This window comes from Chlorocebus sabaeus, chromosome 11, assembly GCF_047675955.1.
Source record: "Chlorocebus sabaeus isolate Y175 chromosome 11, mChlSab1.0.hap1, whole genome shotgun sequence".
NCBI classification, from domain to species: domain Eukaryota; kingdom Metazoa; phylum Chordata; class Mammalia; order Primates; family Cercopithecidae; genus Chlorocebus; species Chlorocebus sabaeus.
Window position 1 is genome coordinate 100,845,473 of NC_132914.1, and position 13,218 is coordinate 100,858,690.

General features: G+C 38.5%; 1 protein-coding gene across 1 annotated transcript in view; it reads left to right on the forward strand.

Annotated features, from left to right (window-relative positions):
* The window catches only part of STAB2 (stabilin 2), a 167,436-nt gene that overhangs the window by 15,081 nt on the left and 139,137 nt on the right, over positions 1-13,218 (forward strand). Inside the window, exons 4-5 of the mRNA XM_037996621.2 lie at positions 10,944-11,029; positions 12,515-12,584. Of these exons, the coding sequence (XP_037852549.2) occupies positions 10,944-11,029; positions 12,515-12,584 (156 nt within the window). The remainder of the gene's footprint in view (positions 1-10,943; positions 11,030-12,514; positions 12,585-13,218) is intronic.

A 13,218-nucleotide genomic window follows, 5' to 3' on the forward strand; every position in this document is an offset into this window, starting at 1 on the left:
GTCATTACCTGTATCAAGTTTCATTCCTTTATAATCCTTTACAGTACTCCATTCTGTGGCTAGACCCAGTTTGTTAAGCTATTCACTAACTGAAAGACATCTGGGTTTGTTTCCAATTTGGGGCAATTAAAAATAAAGCCACTATGGACATTCACACACAGGTTTTGGGGTGAATGTAAGTTTTCATTTCATTTTGGTAAATACCTGGGAGTGGTTGTCCTGGATTGTAGAGTAAAAATATGTTCAACTGTATTAGAAACTGCCAAACTATTTTCCAAAGTATCTACATTATTTTTCATTTCTATCAGCAAGGTATGAGGATTCCAGTTGTTTGGCATCCTTGCTAGCAATTGCTATAATCAGATTTTTTTTAGCCATTCTAATGGATGCATAGTGGACTTGCATTGTAAACCATTTTAATTTGCATTTTTCACGTGCTTATTTGCTATTCATATATTTTTCGGGTTGTTTGTTTTCTTATTATTGAGTTTTGAGAGTTCTTTAAGTATTTAAGATATTAGATGTGTGCTTTGTAAATACTTCTTCCCAGTCTGTGTCTTGTCTTTCAAGTCTCATAACATTGCTTTTTGAAGAGAAAACATTCTTAATTTTGATGAGGTTTAAATGTATCATGCTTTTATAGATACTGCTTCTTGTATCATATCTAGAAATCTTTGACCAACCTTATATCACAAAGATTTTTTTCTATATTTTCTTCTCAAAACTTTGTAGTTTTAAGCTTTACATTTATGTCTATCATCTATTCCAAGTTAGTTCTTGTATATTGTTTGAAGTATGGATCAAGATTCATTTCTTTGCATATAGATAATTTGAAAAACTCCAGCAACATTTCTTGAAAAGATGATCCTCTCCTCATCAAATTGCCTTTGGACCATTGTAGAAAATTAATTGATTGTCTATGTACAGGTCTATTTCTGGACTCTCTATTCTGTTCCACTGATCTACATGTCTATCCTTTCACAAATACCACACTGTCTTGATTACTATAGTGTTACAGTAAGCCTTAAAATGAAGTAGTGTAAGTCCAACTTGACCTTTTTCAAAATTATTTTGCTTATTCTAGTACCTTTGCTTTTCCATTAAAGTTTAGGATCAATTTGTCAATTTCTAACAACAAAAAAAGTCCTCCTAAGATTTTAATTGGAATTTCATTAAATCTATAGATGCATTTAGGGAGAACTGACATCTAAAAATATTGATTCTCTTATTCATAATGGCAGTGTGTAGCTCTCCATTTACTTAGGGCTTCTTTTATTTTGTTTATCACTGTTCTATAAATTTCAGCTTACAAATTTTGCAGAATTCTTATCAGATTCGCACCTAAGTTCTTCATGACTTTTGGTACTACTTCTAATAGTTTTTTGAAATTTCAATCCCTAATTGTTAATTGCCAGTTTATGGAAATAGAGTTGATTTTGTATATTGACCTCATATACTGAGAGATTACTAAATTGATGTGTTAGTTCTAATAACTTTCTGGAGATACTTTGGAATTTTCTCCATAGACAATAATGTTGCCTGTGAATAAAGACAATTTTATTTATTTATTTCTAATCTGCATTCATTTTATATCATTTTTTAACCTTACTGCACTGACTATGATGTATTTATCAGTTTTGTGTATTGCTAGGGTCAGGTGGCTATCATGTTGCTTAAAAATTTTGTGTCTGTACTCATTGGAGATGTTGGTATATAGTCTTCTTGTTATGTATTTGGTTTTGGAATCAGGATAATAATGCTCCCTATATTGAGTGAACTGAGATATATTCCCTCTTCTTCAATTACCTAGAAGAGTTTTTGTAAGACTGATATAATTTCTTCCTTACATGTGAGTAGTATTCACAAACAAAGCCATTTTGCATGGAATTTTCTTTGTGTAAAGGATTTTAATTTTAAATTCAACTTCTTGGTTATAAGAACATTGAGGTTATCTATTTCCTTTGCGTGAGCTTTCCTAGTTTTTTACTTTCAATAAATTTGTCCATTTTTATCTACATTCTCAAATTTATTGGCATAAACTTGTTCATAATATTCATTTATTATCCCTTTAATGTCTACAAGATTTGTAGTGATGTCCCCTCTCTCATTTCTGTGATTGGTAATTTTCATCTTTCTTTTTTTCTGATTAGTCTGGCTGTAAATTCATCCATTTCATTCACCAGCTTTTGGTTTCATTTATTTACTCTATTGCTTTTCTAACTTTTATTTCATTGGCCACTGCACTTTATACCTCCTATCTTGTGCTTGCTTGAGTTTCATTTGCTATTATTTTTCTAACTTCTTTACCTTAAGTTGTAAGTGTGAGTCATTATTTTAAAACTTTCTTGTTTTCTCATGTGGTACTTATTTAGTGCAATAAATTTCCTTCTAAGCATTGCTTTAAGTGCGTATCATAAATGTTGATACATTGTGTTTCAATTTTATTCAGTTCAAAATAATTTTTAATTTCCATCTTGATTTTTTCTTTGAAATCGGTTACTTTTAAGTATAATATTTTACTTCCAAATAGAATAATTTTTCAGATACATTCCTGCTATTGTTTCCAAATATGTTTCTTTTATTCAGTGAATGCAAATTAAGATATCAAATTTGTGAGATTAAGCTAATACCATGCTTAGAAGGAAATTTATCATTTAATTATATTGTGGTCAGAGGACATATATTATTTGAATCCATTTAAATTTATTAAGACTTGTTTTATGACCTACAATAGCTCCTGTCTTTGCAACTGTTTCATGTGCTCTTGAAAAATAGATGTATTCTGCCACTGCTAGATGGAGTATTCTGCAAATGTCAATTAGGTCAAATTGATTAATAATGCTGTTCAAGTCTTTTCTATGCTTAATTATTCATTTTTATTTTTATAGGAAATATGATTCAATATCCTTAATAATTTTAAGACTACTTGTTCTATTGGTTATTGAGAGAGGTACTGAAATCTCTACTGTAACTTTATATTTACCTATTTCTCCTTGCAGTTCAATGAGTTTTTGTTTCATGTACTTTGAAAATCTCTTATTAGGTCAATACATATTTACGGTTTATGTTCTATTGATGAATTGATTCCATTAACATTATGAAATGAACTTCTTTATCCCTGGTAAAAATATGTTAACTTGAAGTCTACTTCATCTAATATTAATATGAGCTACTTCAGCTTTCTTTTGACTAATGTTAGTGTGCTTTTTTTCTCCCTTTACCTTTAACATAATTGTATATTTAAAATATACAATTTTGTAGGCAGCGTATAGTTAGGGTCTCTTGTAGGCAACATATAATTAGTTATTGCCCTTTCAACTAATATGACAGCCCATGTCTTTTAATTAAGGTTGTTTAGACCATTTATATTTAATATGTTAGGTTTACATCCATCATCTTGCTATTTATTTTCTGTTGTTCCATCTGTTCTTTGTTACTTTTGCCCTCTTTGTTTGTCTTCTTTTGTATTAATTAATTCTTTTTATGATCCTCTTTTATCTCCTTTGTTGGCTTACTAGCTACACTTTTTATTTTTGGCAATTTTTTAAATGTTTCCTTTAAGGTTTATGGAATAAATCTTTAACTTAACACAGTATACCTTTAAGTAATATTACACCACTCTATGCATAAGAATCTTACAACAATATACTTCTATTTCTACACTCCTATCCTTGGTGCTATTATTGTTATGTATTTTACTTCTATATATGTTAGAAGCCCCACATTATATTGTTACCAATTTTTCCTTAAACAAGTGAACCATCCTTTAAATGATTTAAAATATCGGAAAAATATATTTTACATTTAAGCACATAATGACAATGTCCAGCATTCTAAATTCTTTTATGTGGATACAGATTTATATCTGGTATTATTTTCTTTCTTCCTGACCAATTTTCTTTAACATTTCTTGTAGTGCAGGATATCTAGTGATGAATTCTTACGCCTTTCATATGTCTGAAAAAGTCCTTATTTTGCCTTTATTTTTGAAAAATATTGTTGTTGGATATAGAATTTTAAGTTGACAAATTTTTTGGTTTTGGTACTTTACGGATGTTGTTTCACTGTCTTTTCACTTATATTGTTTCTAACAAGATCTGTTGCCATTGTTATCTTTGTTCCTCTCAGCACAATAAATCCTTTTTCCCTTTGGCTGCTTTTAATTTACTTTTTATCACTAGTTCTAAGGTATTTTATTATAGTGTGTAGTTTTCTTCATATTGTTTGTGCTAGGTATTCTTTGAGCTCTTGGATCTGTGGGTTTATAGTTTTCATCAAATTTGGAAATTTTGACCACATTTTTTTCAAATACATTTTCTCCCTTCCTCCTTTTCAGAGATTCCAGTTATACATATATTAAAATGTTTGAAGTTGTCCCACAACTCACTGATGCTCTGCTCATTATCTTTCAGTCTCTTTTCTCTCCATGCTTCGTTTTGTATAGTTAATATTGCCAGTCTTTAAGTTCACTAATCTTTTATTTCTCAGTCTTTAAACTGCTGTTAATTCTATATCTTGTATTTTTATTTCAGATGTTGTATTTTCATTGGTAGAAGTTCAATTTGGTTTTGTTTATATCTTCTTTAACTTGCTTAATTCTCTACCTTCTTGAATATATAGAATACAGTTATAGTAACTATTTCTAAATCTTTGTCTACCAATAATATCATATAGTGATCTCTGGGTTGGTTTTAATTAACTGGTTTTTCCCCTCATTATTTATGCCTAGTAAATTTTTATTGAAATCAGACATTGCAAATATTACTTTGTTGGGTGCTTCTTATTCTTATACTTTAAAAAATTCTTGAACTTTGTTCTGTGTCCACTTTGAGGAGTACCCTGTGTTAGAACTTTGTTGCCATTGACAGATGGCCTGAAGGCATAGAGTGGAGCTCTTTGAGAATTTTAAGAAGAAATAATATGAATTTTAGTGTCTGGTGGACAAGAAGTTTACAGAATTTTCTTTCATTGCAACATACTTGGTGGTACAATTTAGGAGCTAAGTTTCCTGTTGACCTCTAACCACTGGAGGCTACACCTTTTTACCAAAATAACCTAACTGCTGATTAATCAAAGTGGCTTTAAGTTAGTGTACAAAATCTCCCTATGAATAGCACTGGCTTTCTACCAGCTGCCCAGTGCTACAGGTTTTTCTGAAGCAAGTCGTGTTCCAGTTAAGTGTTCAGGAACTTTCTTCTTACTAAGTTCATCCACATCAGAACCTTTCTGAAGCACCAGAAACATTGCCTAGTGTCCAGCTGATACACCACACAACCATGCCATGCAAAGGCACATCAACTCATAGGCATTGCTTCCCATCAGCCTGCTAGGCATAAAAATCTTCACTTCCTCTCTGTTTAGGGAATCTACATAAATTTGTCCAGCATACCCAGTGGTTCTCAAATATTGATGTGTAGTAGAATTACCTGCCACGCCTGTTAAAATGTACTTTCCTGAGTCTTACACCAGGGAATCTCTATTTGGTAGGTGTTAAGTGTTGGGTTTTGCCTAAAATTGTAACAGGTTCTTATTGCCCAAGGGGGTAAAATTGGACTGAAATTCAGCCCATTTTCAGTTTGCCAAACCATACACTCTAGTGTGGGCCTGGTATACCAAGAGGAAGGGGCACCTTCAATTTATTTTAGTTTCATCTGCTTTCCAAGCCTAGTGTCTGTGGGGATATATCCACAAGAGCAGTGAGGGTACGGAAGACTTTTTATAATGTGCACAAAGGCTCTCTCTGCCCTGGCATATTAGTCCAGGGCTTCCAAAAGGGAGATGCCAGACAGGGCTAGAGATATAAGAGATTACTTAGAAGAAACATGTGTGATGAAAAAAATGAGAAGAAAGCCAGGAGAAGCAGAGGGAGAAAGCAATGCAGGTCTGACCCTTGTGAACAAGAGAGGGAATCAAGGAAGGTTAGTTGGAAAAGCTATAGACCATATGTAGGTCTAAGAAAATTTGGTAAAGCTGATGAGGAGTCCTCTAGCCAAAATCACCCAGCAGAGGAAGCCTGCATCTTAAAGGAGTGGGCCTGCCCTGGCATCTCTACCATGCTCAGTCATGGGCTGGAAGGAGTCATGAGAAGTGTAGTCTCATGAAAAAATAGTAGATTTCAAGGTAATTATGCTTCTGAAGTTGGAGATCTAAGAGGTGCTTGTTCATGGCTCACATACTGTATTAGTCCATTCTCACATTGCTGTGAAGAAATACCCAAGACTGGGTAATCTATAAAGGAAAGAAGTTTAATTGGCTCACAGTTCTGCATTGCTGGGAAGGCCACAGGAAATTTACAATCATGGTGGAAGGCAAAGGAGAAGCAGGCACCTCTTCCCAGGGTGGCAGGACAGAGTAAGTGCAAGCAGGGGAAATGCCAGACACTTACAAAGCCATCAAGTCTCGTGAGACTCACTCACTATCATGAGAACAGCATGGGGGAAACTACCACTTGATCCAATTACTTCCACCTGGTCCAGCCCTTGACACATGAGGATTACAATTCAAGATGAGATTTTAGGTGGGGACACAGCCGAACTGTATCACATACCTAATGAGGAGGGCCTTGGAAATCTGCCTTTGTAAAAGTTCTCCACTCCCAAGGGATTCCAAACACCTGGTCCAGTGAATCACCCTTAGAGAAACACCTGCCTAAATTTTTTAAAAGGAAGATATATTAACTGTCCTTAAGGAAAAAGAATGTCCAGACTTCCTAAACACAAAGTCACACTCTTGGGAACTGGAATTGGGGAAGCTCCCCAATTCCTCTCTGATCAGCGTAGCCTAGAGCATGGTTATATTCTCAAGAAATGACTCTGCCGCATGTTCTGCCACGTGTGTTATAATAGGAATGAGCTGAGTGGAACAGGCACCCAGAGGATGGAAGTCAAATCTGCCTCAGAGGCAAGGTAAGAGAAAGGGTCTTTGAAGGTGGGAAAAACACAGGTATGCTATGGAGAGAAAGGCATGTCTAGAAGAGTGTGGAATAGTCTATTTGGCTACATGGAAAGAGTGCACGATGGGGAGATAAGTTGGTTCCATGCTTGGAGGAACAGATTCAGTGGAATGTGAGTTTGGGAGACTGGGATTTAGGCAACATTGCCTGAAAATGTAAAAATACCTGGGAGGACATTTCTGCAAGGTGGCACTGATTGATGAGTCTCAGGCTGTAGGAGGACCTGTGTTGTTCTGAGCAAGCCCAGAAAGCAAACTGGGTGTCACCCAGAGAGCATCTTGTACCCCCATTTCTGGGGAGAGGTACAGGGAACAAAAGAGGGAAATAGTTGGGGAGCTGTCACTACCTTCCTAGCTCTGCACAGGGCTGGCCCTGGCTCAAAAAACACCATCTCAGCTCAAGAAGGGCCTCCTATAGAAAGCAAACAGGAGAAGAACTATTTGATGGTGAACGATTTATGAAGATGCTCTCTTAGCACCCTTTGCTCAACAATGTGAGTGAACTCAAATGGCTCAGTTGGTTTTCAGATTGGCTCCCAAGTGTTTACCTGGTCCCTGCTTGATTCAGCTCTCTCCCTTCCTCTACATCCTCACCTCCTGCTGCGCCTCCTAAGACAAAGACCAAAATCTTTAACAGGGTCCTTTCTTAATGATCTAGCTTTTGCCATCTGTTGAGATCAGATCTAAACCAACTGGGCTGTTTAGAATAAAATTATTTTTGGTAACTATTGGTAAGTAAGATCAAGTAGGTGAAGTGATGAGAGCTCTAGATCTCTTCCCCTGACAACCCTTAGCCCAGTGCATGAATCAGTATTACCTGAGTGTCTGTTTAATCCACAACTCTCTCCTCGCTAGACTGGTAGGATCATGGAAATAGGAACCCAGTCTGTATGCTCACTTGTAAATATCCAAGATCTTAGATGGTCTGATTCAAACAAGTACCAGTAATTTATTTCCTGAGTGTTTTAACTGTTACAGTACCAGTCTGAAAAAACAAAAACTCAAGAAGATCCACTCTGAATAATAGCAACCATCATTCATTAAGCACCTAATATTTCCAGTCCCTACAACAACCTGCCTAGAAGACAGTATTGTCCCCACATACACCTGAACTGAATCTCAGAGCCAGGCATGGACTTTGCCAAAAGCAAAGGGTTGCAAGCAAAGAGTTTAGCTGGGATTTGAACCCAGAACATTCTGACTGCAATGTCTCAGCTCCTCCCATGGCACCATCGCATTTCATGCCACTACTAGCCTAGTTGGTGAGAGCAACCCAAACCAATGTCTTGCTTTTTGAATACTTATGAATATTAGCTACCCATCAGTATGTCTTCCCCTTCCCCTGCCCCACAAACATGCCTGTTACCTGAGCTGTTGTCCTGGGGTGCATACCTGCCTGTTAATGGTGGATGTTAGTGATAAACGGTGCAGCAGAGTGGAGCATGTTTCCAGGTTTTGAACCTGGCTCTGCCACTGCTGTGGAAATACCACAGGTCAAAATGGGCAATTTAGACTGTGTAGTTTGCTAATATTCTGGATGCAGAAAGGAATCGGAAGGAGCCAGACAGAAAACCATCCACAGATGGATATGACTCCCACCTCTATAGTACCTGCACATTATGAATTTTCTTCTGAAGAACTAGCCTAGTAACTTAAGGGAGTCCCCAGGGTCTCTTTCAGAGAGCTGCTTCTCTTAGTGCTTACTCTTTCTTCAAGAACTGCTGCTATGGTCTGAATGTTTGTGTCTCCCCAAAATTCATATGTTCATACCTAATCCGCAGTGTGATGATATTAAAAGGTAAAGTCTTTGGGAGGTGATTAGATCATAAGAACAGAGCCCTTATGGATGGGATTAGACCCCAGAGAGCTCCCTTGCCCCTTCTGCCAAGTGAAGATACAGTGAGAAGTCTCCATCTATGAACCAGGAAACAGGCCCTCACCAGACACAGAATCTGCCAGCACCTTGATATTGGACTTCCCAGCCTCCAGGACTGTGAGAAATAAACTTCTGTTGTTTATAAGCCACCCAGTCTAAGGCATTTTCTTATAGCAGCCTGAATCAACTAAGACAAATGCATTTTTATTTTCCATGGATGCTGATTTCACATGCCACAGGGAAGATGTGTGGCAGAATGAGCTGTGGCACAGGAAAGTTTATGGCAAAGGTCTTATGGGATGGGGATGGGAGGGAAGGGACAGCAGGAAGGTGGTCACTTCAGTAGAGGAAGGGTAAGTGTGTCTATCATTACCCCTTCCTTGCCAGCTGGGTGACTTTGGCCAAGTCATTTAACCACTCTGTGCCTGTTTCCTCATCTAGAACATATGGCTAAAAATAAGATTTAACTTCAGGGGATTGCTATGAGTTGTAAACAAATGCATCCTTTATTATTATTGATATGGCTTGGCTCTGTGTCCCCACCCAATCTCACCTTGAATTGTAATAATTCTCATGTGTCATGGAAGGGACCCAGTGGGAGGTAATTGAATCATGGGGGCAGGCCTTTCCCATGCTGTTCTCATGATCATGAATAAGTCTCATGACATCTGATGGTTTTGTAAAGAGGAGTTCCCCTGCACATGCCCTCTTGCCTGCTGCCATGTAAGACGTCACTTTGCTCTTTCTTCATCTTCTGCCATAATTGTGAGGCCTCCCCAGACATGTGGAACAGTGAGTCCATTAAATCTTTATTAGCAGCATGAGAATGGACTAATACAAATATCTAGAACTTCCTGTCTTGTGGAAGGCACTTACCTTGCTAACTTAAATGTGGGATAACATTTCATCTTACCTCATTCACATAGACACATTTCATGGTCATTGCATGGTTCCTGCTTGGTGCTTGCAGGTTCAGATTTCTTATTTAAACAGTCAGAGCTCATCCAAATTGGCAATAAATCCATGTCAACTCAGCACTCAAAGTGTAGAACAATAGCAAGTATAGAAAGAAATAGAATTTATTTTCATCCTCATCACAATAGTACCTTAAACTTCGGTCACTTACCATAATTTTTAATTCTCTATTTGATTCTGGGCATTGTAATATCTGGCTTTCTAGCTAAATGTCCCCCTGCCCCAACATGGAATATAATGCTTGGCACATATTAGGGTATTCCCTGAATGTTTAGTGAATGTCCTCTAATAAATATCCATAAAAGCTCCAATTCAGGTCTAGAATATCACAGAAGTATTTATGCATGTTCGGAATCAGCTTCTGAATAAAATCTAAATTCCTTTGCTTACCATACTAGGCACTTCATTAATTGTCCCCAACTGTCCTATTTTACCTCATCAGCCCCCCACAACTCTCACACCCAGCTCCCAAGTCCCAGCCCCACCAAACTCTATCATTCCCAGAACAGGTTATACCCTTTTACAATTCCAAGACCTTGTACTTGCTATTGCCTCTTCCTGAAACATCCTTTCCTTTTAAGCATAGCCAACTCCTACTGCACCTTCAAAAGCGCCATTTAAATAACTCCTCTTCAGGGATATCTCTCGGACTCCCTAAGGCAGCATCAATACCTCCCTTCTCTGGACTCTCTCAATACCCTTTCTAGCACACCTATGAAGAGGCCTGGCCTTAGTCATGCTAAGGTCTGAGCTTAAAGTCCCAGCTTTGCAACTTATAAACTGTGAGACCTTGGGTGAGTATATGCAACCTCTCTGAAATTCTTTTCATCTGCTAACCAGCACCAATAGCAACCACCCCTGAGGCTGCAATAGGAATGATCTAATTAGATCATTGTGAAGTGTATAGCAAACGCTCAAGAAATGGTAGACAGTGGATACTTTCTAATGCAGCTCGTGACCACATTGCGGTTCACCTGTGTATACTTCTGCCTCTTCTGTAAAACCCTAGATGACACCAACAGGTTCTGCAAGTATTTCTTATCCCTGGCAACTAGCACACTTAGTAGGTGCTTAAGCACATCCTTGCAGAATGCTTGTGTGCAGTCACGAATGAATACATCTGAGCTGTTTGATTCCCTAGAGTGCCCAGGTGGAGCGGAGTCACCCTGCAATGGCAGGGGCAGTTGTGCTGAAGGCATGGAAGGAAATGGAACCTGCTCCTGCCAAGTAAGTTCGAAAATGTGTTCTTCCTTTCCTGGATTCTGCTCCCCATCTTTTAACCTGTTGATCCTCCTTAAACACACACACACACACATGTGCACACACACATATACAGCGAAGTTCCTAAGAGGTAGAAGTATTAATTTTTTTAAAGTGTGCCATTTGCAACAAAATAACCACTTAGAGCCTGGGGGCCTTTAGGAGAGTCAATTACTGCTCAGTCTTAAGCATATCCACTTGCATAAATGGGTTTCAGGCCGGGCGTGGCGGCTCACGCCTGGAATCCCAGCACTTTAGGAGGCCGAGGAGGGCGGATCACGAGGTCAGGAGATGGAGACCATCCTGGCCAGCATGGTGGAACTTCGTCTCTACTTAAAACACAAAAATTAGCTGGGCATGATAGCCAGCGCCTGTAATCCCAGCTACTTGGGAGGCTGAGGCAGGAGGATCAGTTGAACCCCGGAGGCGGAGGTTGCAGTGAGCTGAGATTGTGCCATTGCACTCCAGTCTGGGTGACAAGAGCAAGACTCTGCCCCCCCACCCCCAAAAAAAAGTTTGAAACAATATCTATGTAATAACTTTTGAATATCTGTTGAAAAAGTAAAATGAGGCCATATATGTGAAAATACTGTATGACACTATACAGGACTATAGAAATTGCTGTCATTGTTAATATTAATAATCACTATTAGCAGACGACCCTTATGGTGCTATCCTCTGCATCCTTTGTGAATCGTTAGGTTTACAAGTTCAAGATTTTCTTTTACCAGTTTAAGACTTTCTTCATTATCTCATGAAAGTGACTTTTTGCAAGTTTCAAGCCCTAGGGGATTTAAATACAAGGAAATCCTTCTGAAAAGGATTGAGCTCAACTGTCTTCAGAAATACAAAACTGAGGTCGGGTAGGTGGCTTACGCCTATAATCCCAGTACTTTGGGAGGCTGAGGTGGGTGGATCACTTGAGGCTAGGAGTTGGACACCAGCCTAGCCAACGTGGTGAAACCTGTCTCTACTAAAAATACAAAAATAATCCAGGTGTGGTGGTGTGCACCTGTAATCCCAGCTACTCGGGAGGCTGAAGCAGGAGAACCTGGGAGGCGGAGGTTGCAGTGAACCGAGATCGTGCCACTGCACTTCAGCCTGGGTGACAGAGCAGGACTCAGTCTCAAAAAAAAAAAAAAAAAGCAAAACTGAAAGCATTTTCCTTTCACCCTTGGGCAAAGTCGGGATATGGCTGCTAGCACTAGCTATCTATTTATATATTTGGACTGACAAAGCAGCTTTCTCCTGCAGAGCTTCAGACCCTTAGTACAAAATGACACAGCGATTAATGTATGCAATGATAACACAAATAAACAGAAAGAAGAAGCTCCGGGAAAGGCACAGAGGGAAAATATATTTGAGAAACAAATGCTGAGTTGGAAATTCAAGGCCTTCCTGGTACCATGGGTCCCCTTGAGTCTAATGTCAACCACCTGGGGTGTTTTGCAGGAAGGGTTTGGTGGAACAGCCTGTGAAACCTGTGCTAATGACAACTTATTTGGACCCAGCTGTTCAGCAGGTATGTCTGAGTTTTATAATCACCACATTTGTAAGGGTTGACAGTCCACAGGAAAGATTACTCCTTGAGGAGAAAACACTGAATAGTTACGTGTGATAAAAAAGAAACTTTAGCAGGATTAAATTTAAAGGAGTTTAATTGGGCAACGAACAATTCGTGAATCGGGCAGTCCCCAGAATCACAGCAGATTCACAGAGACTCAGTGAAGCCGTGTGATGGAAGATTTATAGACAAAAAACGGGAAATGACGTGCAGAAATCGGAAGTGAGGTACAGAACTGCTGGATTGGTTACAGCTCGGCATTTGCCTTATTTGAACATAGTGTGAACACTCAGCAGTATATGAATGATCGGAGTACAGCCGCTGGGATTGGCCAAGACTCAGCTATTGTTAAGGCGCATACTCCTAAGTTAGGTTTTCAGTCTTGTCTACCTATTAAGCCAGGTTGCAATTCGTCCACAAGGACTCAAATATAGAAGTACAGAGTCCTTATCAAGCCATGATTAGTTCACTTTAACATGTGTAACCAAGTCTACATAGGGAAAACAAAAAGTTGACAACAAAACTGTTAAATGCAGTCATTGAAAACCGAGACAGTGTTTCCTGAGGTTCTCAGCCCTGGCATGTGCAGTCA